Raw genomic sequence first — 9,105 nt, forward strand, 5'->3', positions numbered from 1 at the left:
GTTCACAAACAATACAGATATATATTCTGTTTCTGTCATCTAAACTGATTAAGTAATTACATATGCAATATCACAACAGTTGCTAATCATTTATCTGTTTTAGTTAATTTTTTACACCTAGAAAATTTTAGCTATTATTGCAAGATCATTTTTTTGAGTGTATGTTACGCTACATTAGCTATTGTATTAATAAAAATAGCATCAAAGAATTCTTGGAGAAAAATAAGTGCAGTAATCTTTCAAGTTCAATCGCATGTAAAGAAATGATTTGTAATTCCACGCGAGAAGAAAATCATATCGAAAGCCTGTGTTTAGCGTAATCTTTTATGTCCGTCTGTGAAGTTGTACATCTTGCATCGTCACGATATCATAACTTCGTTCAATCAGAACCCCGAGACAACTGTCAATTATTCATTCGCCAGGCTCAATCATCGATATTTCAATCCGCAAAATTGCTGGTATAGTGCTGAAAACTTTCTCCGTAGTAAAAGTTTATTTTAGGTATAATCACAAGATGCACGCTGTCTACGCTCGCATCGCGCAGATGCAAAAATCCTATAGACTTCTCGCAAATCCCATCACATCGGCGCTCACTTATGTTCGCAAGCTAGCCGTTTCAATTATCTCCGAAAGTGAAAAAAAGAGGCTCGCGATTCTACCGTACTTTGCCACAACCCGATCGCTTCGACGCAGTCGAGATCGAAATTCGTATCGGTTCAATTTTCATCTGTCGTCGATTTTTAACTCTTAATTAGAATGGCATCGGGCAAATCGTTCGCGAGTGTTATCGGCGTGAATATCGCGCTGCTGAGATTCTCCGGCGTGGTGTCGCGTAAGAACGAAAGCATTCGCCGATTGAGCGCACAGAACGCTCTCAGCGCGCTCGCCTACGGCTGCCTATTCGCGTACACGATTTTGTATATTTACGAATTCGCGTTGTACACAGCTTACTTAGACACCTGGATGGAGTCGTTTGCGATGATACTGTCGATGGTAGGCGGACAGGCGCGATTCACATTCGTTCTTTTTTTCCGAGACAGATTTCAGCGATTGCTGATGATATGCGAGGAACTTTGGGCGGCGTTGAGCGCGGCCGAGAAAAAGTACGTGTGCGATTACGTGAAAGCGACGAAACGTCTGACTTATTACTATCTGTTCGGATGTGTTTTCACAATCTTCTTCTACGCCGTCGCTAGTCTTTTCATGGGCCAGCGTGACGATTCGTCGAACGCGACGGCGAGATCCTTACCGTACGCGTGTCCCGTCGAGATCTCACGGTCGCCTTATTATGAGATAATGTACGCTATGCAATTGTGCAGTATGATAAACGTCGCGCTCACCTGTATCGCCGCGGACACGATCGGACCGGTGCTGATCCTAACCGTTTGCGGCCATTTCAAAGTCCTGAATACGCGAATTTTGAGCCTGAGCGATCGCGCGTATTCGAAAGAGTCGCGTTCCTCCGCGGAGTCTCTCGAAATAACGTTCGAGGAAAATAATAAGCGAAACGATGTGAAGTACGATCTCGCAATCTACATACACTATCATCAAATGGTGCTCCAGTACGTACACACAGAAAAATATCATTCTATTGCTAAGAAAAGTAATTACTCGGCTTACTTTTCTTTTTTTAAGTAACAATTATCTTTAATAAAGAATATTTTCTTGATAATAGTCTTAAAATATACTCATCACAAATTTTTGATAAACTCATTATCATATACTCAAAAGAAGTAGTTATTTTTTGGTGAAGAATATTATAAAATTGTATCGAAGAAAAGTCAGATTTGGTTAATTTAATAAGCAAATAGAATTCTTTTTCTAATTTAATATTCTTGATTAAAGTATTAAACTTACTGAGATCAAAATATATTTTGAATAAATTTGATGCTTATGATGAACTTACGATTGATTTGCGTATATATGAACTTATAAAATACTTAAAACAAGTAATATTTACTTAAATACAGTATGTATTTTTCTGTGTGTATGTATACATTGCACAAGTGATTTAATTAATTAACAAGTGACATTGCGCGAATAGATTTTGTAAAGAAGTTGAGAAGCTCACCACCGGTATCTTTCTGACGCAACTGCTCGGCAGTACGTATAACATCTCTCTTGTGGGATTTAAATTAGCGGGGGTAAGAAGTCATCTTTTCTTACATTATTAATTATTATTGCATTGCACGGCTGCGTGTTATATAAAATTTTATTCGGCTTTTAGCGATTTATTAAGATATGATTAAAAAGAAAAATTTTTTAAATTATTTGTATTTATTTAACTAAAAGTAGCTCTTTCTAAATTTCCTTTGAAAATTGAAACATTAAGAAATGTATACGTTTGATATATAATAAAATAATGTAGGTGCGTTACATAAAGAATTATTTTTCAAATATTTCGAAACTTTTTATCACAATTGCAATCACGAAAACACACGGCAAATGCGAGTTGATTTATATTTTACATAAATATCTTTAATGTTACTAATCGTGCAATTTACATAATTACAGGATGATCCTGATAAATTTAAATACACAACGCAACTGTCGATTGCAGTGATTCAACTGTTTTTGTGTAATTGGCCGGCAGATGTTCTTCTCACGGAGGTAAAGATAATGTACAAATAACAAATAAATGATTACTCTTAAGTTACTTATCCTTAAGTTGCTCCGCCGGTGCTCGATGTCCTTCTTGAACCTCCTTTCTCTTCTCAGTTCTTCTCGCAGTTCTTCAAGCCACTCACACGCGTTCACGACGCAAATACAAAAATTGCACGATGTTTTAAACGACACTCCCGATGCGTACTTTGTCGTTCGAACGAAACTCAAATGTCATCGCACGGATTTTCATATTCGTGTCGCAAAAGCGTGTGAGTGTCTTAAAGAACTGCAAGAAGAACTGAGAGGAAGAGGAGGCTCTGAAAGATATTAATTATTTATTTGTCACTTCTAGGGTCTCTTTCTAGTTTTTGTCATGTGGTTCTCTCAGTGGAATAATTAATAAATATATGCATATACAGATTTCACAATTAATAATAACATTGGTGGATTATGTTACAGAGTCAAGCCGTAGCAAGCGCAATATACTTTATACCGTGGTATCGCTTTTATCAACTAAAAAGGTCTCTAAATATTATGACGATGAGATCTCAGAAACCAGCACAGATGACCGCCGGGTACATCGTACCGTTATCTTTGCAAACTTTCGCATCTGTAAGTACGTTTGTGTACAAAAGTGTGCACTTTGATTGCTAAGTACAAATAATTTTAGTGATAAGACGTTACGTTTTAGATGGTATCATCTGCGGCGTCTTTTTTCACCATGATAAGCAGTATGAATTGATATTAAATTTCATCAGAATTGTATATTTTATTAATTAAGAGCGCTTGTGTGACATTGTTGATGTTGGTGCTTAATCATAGTTACAATATTTATATATGAAACGAAGTTTTATATATGTCATTGAGAAAAAGTGAAATACAACGCAAGTGAGAACTCATTAGGCGTGACAAGCGTTTTCGCGGATTAGCTCTATATCGGCACACGTAGTGTTGACACCGAGAAGATTTAGCTGCGGAGACACTCTACAGCTCCGCTACGATTGCTTAAAGTAACGAGACAGGCGTTAACCTCCGTGGAAACTAATCCGAGGAAAATGTCGGAGAGAGAAAGGCTTTCGATGTAACTCTTGGCTTAAGCCGAGCATCGATCATTTTCTTTTTACGTTACTGCCGAGCTACACTCTTGGTTCGTACGTGTCGAGAGTTAGTCCGCCGCATCTTTCTCGCGGAAAAGACGGTTAACAGAGTGTTGTCCATTCCGCGTGAGAATTGCAGAAAGACTGCGCGAGATATGCGCGATTCATGAAACTCGAATTTGGACTCGAATATGGAGGAAAATTAAAGAAAGCCTAAAAATGACTGCAAAAAAATGGGAAAAAAGAGAATATCATATACAAAATGTATAAAATAATATAAAACTATATTAATTATAATGTGAAATAAGATTAAATCGATTGCAATACAAGATTCATTCGCATATATTTCTGATTTCTGAATCTAATTGTGAGATAAATAACGTATACACATAGAATATCAATGAATAAAAATATAACATAACAGTATAATGCGACAATCAGAAGGATATAAAAGCCTAAAGGCGCAAAGAGTTAACTTTTATCGAGTTCTTTTTTTGAATATATATTCCGAGATATTAAAAATGAAACGGACTGTTCAGGAATGATATTTATGGTAAGGTGAGTGAGACGTGATAGTTGATAGCGAGGGCAATAGAATTTCTTCGATCCGACATTACTGTGCTAACGAGCGAGCCTAGCAACTTCTCACAGAAACGTGGCTTCTTTACTTTTCGGCTAATAAGCGCCGAGGAGGATTTATACCTTTTGTTCGAAACCATATTTTCGTAATAAATATAACTCCACATTTCGGCTATTCAAATAATGATATAGAGAGGAGTTTCACGACGTTAAATACAGATAAATATCGTAGAAAAATTAAATAATTAGAGAGAGCATTGTGCGTTGAACGTATTGCGTGGACTAAAATCTCTGCGCGAAAAAATCGAGATAGAAAGCGTGAAATAAATATTCTTAAGGAAGCGGGTAGCGTGAGCGAAAGCTAAAGGAGCGAAGGGAGAAAAAAATGTGTGAAATGATGCGGCAGATAAACGACAGGCTCGTAGATTCGCCCGTAGGATATCGCGCAAGCTCATTGCCTTTCATGAGAACGGCAGAAGTGGCTCCCAAGACCGATGGTCAATTCCGGATCCCATTCAATTCTTTTTCGTAAAGCACGCTGGCCGAACGCGAATTATAAATAAAGATGAGCAACGCGAAATAAATGTAACTGGGCAACGATACGTTCTCAAGAACTAGTTTCTTAATTCTCATGCGATCTAGCGCTCAGTCTTGCAGTGCACTCCGAATGCATCGCCCAATTAATTCGCCGGAGATCATTCGCGTCGCGAATTTGATCGTCGCAACAAAAGAAAAAAAAAAAAAAAAAAAGGAACGTGTGTCGCCTGAGATGACCGCTCCAACGTTAAATGCGATAAGAATTACAATTCGGCGCAACAGCTCCAGCTGCAAAGAAACTCGTTCGGTTTTTGCATCCTTTTTTTGGACACACTCTTTAGCAAGAGACCGCTTACGTTTCGCACAAATTGAATTAACCTTACGACTGCGTTTCTAGGAACGTTCGCTTTCGTATTAATTATAGCGGTGCAGGTTGAGAGCAGCATCTGCCGGTGACGGCATCGTCTTGTGCGAGAAGGTGCGGGCAAAGAGATAGGGCGTTAAAGGATGGAAGAGAGGGGCGGGAAGGATGAAAGGGGGGGACGGAAGACGCAGGAAAACTCGGTAGGGTAAGGAAAGCCCACGAACCCTCTCGACGCGATGCCGCACAATAAAGAAATTCCACGATTTTCAGGCAGCGACGATACCGGACGCGAGAGCGCGCGTTGTCATCTTCGCATACCGTTCGCTCTCTCGTTCGTTCGTTCAAAACGCGGGCTCTTCGAGATAATGAAATCCATCGGCGCCAAGCCGGGTCGAGCCAGCGAATCGACATCATCTCCACGCGTGGGACGCCCCGCTATCGTCGGGAAAAAAATTTAAAATTACGAATCGACGCGCTTGTCTTTCTCTGTCGAGCGCCAATCCAACTTACTTTCAAAATGCGACCTTTTTTTCTCTTTTAAATTAAATTGCGCGCAATTGCGCAATATGCCATTGGCCATTTTAAGGGAGTCTCCACGCTGCCGTGCAAAATGTGTCCAAAAACATACAGTTCGAGGATGATTTTACTATATTTTGCTCGACTTTATTGTACATCGCGCTTGATTTCGCCCGCTCGCGAGCGAGGAAGAGCGAGATGGAGTGTTAATGATTTTGCGGGCTGGCGCGATTGAACGATTAAAGGTTCTCGCGCGAATAGCACTGCTAAAATCGATCGCCAGTTGCCATGAGCAACGTCGCTCGATTAGGCAAACTATCTCGAAAAAATCGCAGCGGTCACAAAAGCGAACCAGACCGGTCTCTTCCATCCCCTTCCGAATACAAAAAAAAAAAAAAAAAAATATGATTTTCGTGTAAAAATCTTCCCGAAGAGTGCAACGACGATGTTCCTTGCGCGACGCAGAAATAGTACGTAGCAAAATACGTAGGTTAAGTGCTCGTTTCGTTTTAATCCCATTTACCCTCGACGTTTGATAGCGCGACAAAACTCGACGATCCCTCTGCAAAATGATTGATATCGAAGCGAGATGTAGTAGGCTCTCTTCCCTAAAACCGACGGCGGACCGAAATATCCAAGCGGACGAAACTACTCCCCTACAGTCGCTGCTTCGTTGCCGTTGGATTAAATTCGCGACTACCGACAACACCATCCCGAGTGTCTTCGCGGCTAAGACGTCGGGTTCGAGATCGAGCGGATCGTAACTCGCGACGTCCCCGTGCATTTGCAGGTACTGTCGGCTCATTGAATTCTATTCATTGAGCATCCGACTCGCGCATCATTCAATTACGCGTTTTCTCTGCTCCGTTCTATATACATCCGGGTGTAGACGAGTCTTTCGCAGTTCCTCGATTTCCGCACAATGCATTATTTGGCATCTATTGTGCTCGGCGATGCTCGTGCTCGTCTGCCGCATTAGTCATCGAAGATTATTAATAGTTTTAATGAAAGTTTGACGTGCGTGAGCAGAAATAAATAAATTGTTAGGTGAATTCGAAGAATTTCGTTAAACGAAACTCTTAACTCGCGAAATTCGAAATTGTACTTGCAATTTTTTAATATTTTGTTCTTACTTTTTCCACTTGTATGTACTTAATTAATTTTGCTCGCTCTGACATACGCTTAAAAAATTATCTTCAGCCATATGTAAGTTCTTTTTACTGGCTTTGTTTTTATAGTGCTTGCGCTAAAAGTTTGATAATGCGAAATATTCAATTTTATAGAATTACATATATATTCTCTTTCTTTATTATTCAGGTTCCGCTGAAAGACAGACTATAAGATTGAGATTACAAGATTTGTCGAGCCAGAATCGATTGCAAAAAGGAAACAAACATCACGAACGAATTCAATTATTTTAGTTATACATCGGAAGAATTTATAACAGTGCTGCAAAACTTTTATCGCGATGGTAAAAGTAAATTACGAGTAAGGAACATCGTCGTTTACTCTTCGTCGTCATTAAAGCGTAACAATGAAAATATACAAAAATAGAAAATAAGCCCAACTAAAATAAATCAAGTCGATTATCAAGATTTTCAAGTCAATAAACCCCAAAACGGAACATACTCCTAGTGGGCTTTAATTTTTTATAAACTTGCTAAACAAAATGTGCACCTTTTGGGTATTATAAATTATGCAATGTAACTCACAATAAGCATACCGCAACATTTCTCTCATAAATCCATCGGAATAAATGTAAAAAAACGAATATCCATGCTTATTCATGCTTTTAATCGTATCATAATGCATACGACAAGATATTTCCGAACCAATATGTTCCAACTAATAACGAGTAATCAAGTTAAACAATGACAGAGAAGGCAATGAGAACGAGAGGCGTGAAGCGCAAGAACTATTAACTATTATTAATTATTGCACAAACTACGTTTACAGCAGTAATTAAGTTGTCAGCCAATCTAAACGCTGAATCATTAAACCAAGATAATTGGCCTGGATCGTCGATGAAGTTGACCCCGGGCAATTTTAATTCAATATTCGTAAGCACTCTCGATGATGACGATCTCGAAACTGAATCCCCTTATTTCGATGCTAATCGTTTATCCGTCCGTAAAACCGCACGGCTGAAACCGATTAGCGGCGGCTCCTTTAGCAACAAGTTGCACCTCGTGTGTTTTCTACGGAGTTTCCTAAAATCAACAAGTGAACCCGTTTCCTGCCTAGAATTTCTATATTGCTTTCTCGTTCGACTCCACAGGTGGCAAACTGGTAACGAGAACGACTTTCCGCGAAATCTTTCTCTATACGGCGGGGGGGCTAGTTTATTCGCCCGTCTTAATAATCGCCACACTTGTACGAGAACGAATATTCGCTTCGTTTTCTCTTTCCTTTCTTCATTACGACAATGCCGAACATTTTTCTTCGGCTAATCGCGTTAAGAAATATATACGCGATGCAATTTGATGGAGGAATATATCGGCGGTATCTTTGTTTCTGGAATGTGATAAGAGGCGTTTTAATAAAGAGTCGACGGCGAAGAGGCGTTGAGGACTCATATAGAAAATTCTTTGCGATCTTTGAATTCCATTGTAGCCTCGAAGTAAATTCCGCGTGGATCGCGCCATTCCTAAGGTGGCTTAAGTCGAAGAATCTTGATTACGTTCCGTGTTAGGGCTATGAAATGATTTCGAGCCCTCCTGAAAATAATTCGGAAACGATTTCTTTTTTTTCTTATAAGTTTTCGAAAAAATCTTTCACTCGCCTTGCAAGCTCTGACAAAGGTAAGAAATTGAAAACAAATTGTTTTAATTACTATGCGCTGCAAAGTATTTCGCCGGTAGCGATGAATAGAAGAAAAAAAATGTTGAAGAACAGCTGCGAATATACATTGCTGATTCCTGTTAAAGACCGACAGATTTGAAAAAGGGGTGGATCGCGAGGAGAGCGGATGATAATACAGAGACAATAGCGACACGGGGGCGTCAACAGTGTTCTCGATGGAGGGAGACGAGTGACGAGGATAGTGTCCAAATGGACCGCGCGAAAGTGGAACGGTTATCGCACTGAGAAGGAGAGAGACCGAACGGCACACAGACGATGAATACATTTATTCTTATATTGTTTAAAAAAAATGTATGACAAAGGGAAAAGAAGAGACCGCGAAGGGAAAGTGTTATTACGCGTGCACACATGCGTGCGCGTATATTTTTTTATGCACGCGTGTATGAAATATCTGCGTATACGCGCTTTGTACGCGCGCGTACGTGAAATAGAGGGGGAGGAAGAAAGATGCATAGATAGAACACAGAGAATGGCAGTGGCGGAGAAAGAGCGGAAGAGTGAGCGCGAGAGAGAGAGAGATAGAGGGAGGGAGAGCGGATGAGAGCG

General features: G+C 39.8%; 1 protein-coding gene across 1 annotated transcript; it reads left to right on the top strand.

Annotated features, from left to right (window-relative positions):
• The first annotated feature begins 485 nt into the window (after window positions 1-485).
• LOC105671176 (odorant receptor 49b-like) lies at window positions 486-7,468 on the top strand. The gene is made up of 5 exons (XM_067349098.1): window positions 486-1,562; window positions 2,045-2,144; window positions 2,515-2,610; window positions 3,064-3,216; window positions 7,015-7,468. The coding sequence occupies exons 1-5, from the start codon at window positions 757-759 to the stop codon at window positions 7,036-7,038; spliced, it is 1,179 nt and encodes a 392-aa protein (XP_067205199.1). The 5' UTR covers window positions 486-756; the 3' UTR covers window positions 7,039-7,468.
• Window positions 7,469-9,105: the final 1,637 nt, after the last annotated feature.

The sequence above is a fragment of the Linepithema humile genome, chromosome 2 (assembly GCF_040581485.1).
Source record: "Linepithema humile isolate Giens D197 chromosome 2, Lhum_UNIL_v1.0, whole genome shotgun sequence".
Classification (NCBI taxonomy): domain Eukaryota; kingdom Metazoa; phylum Arthropoda; class Insecta; order Hymenoptera; family Formicidae; genus Linepithema; species Linepithema humile.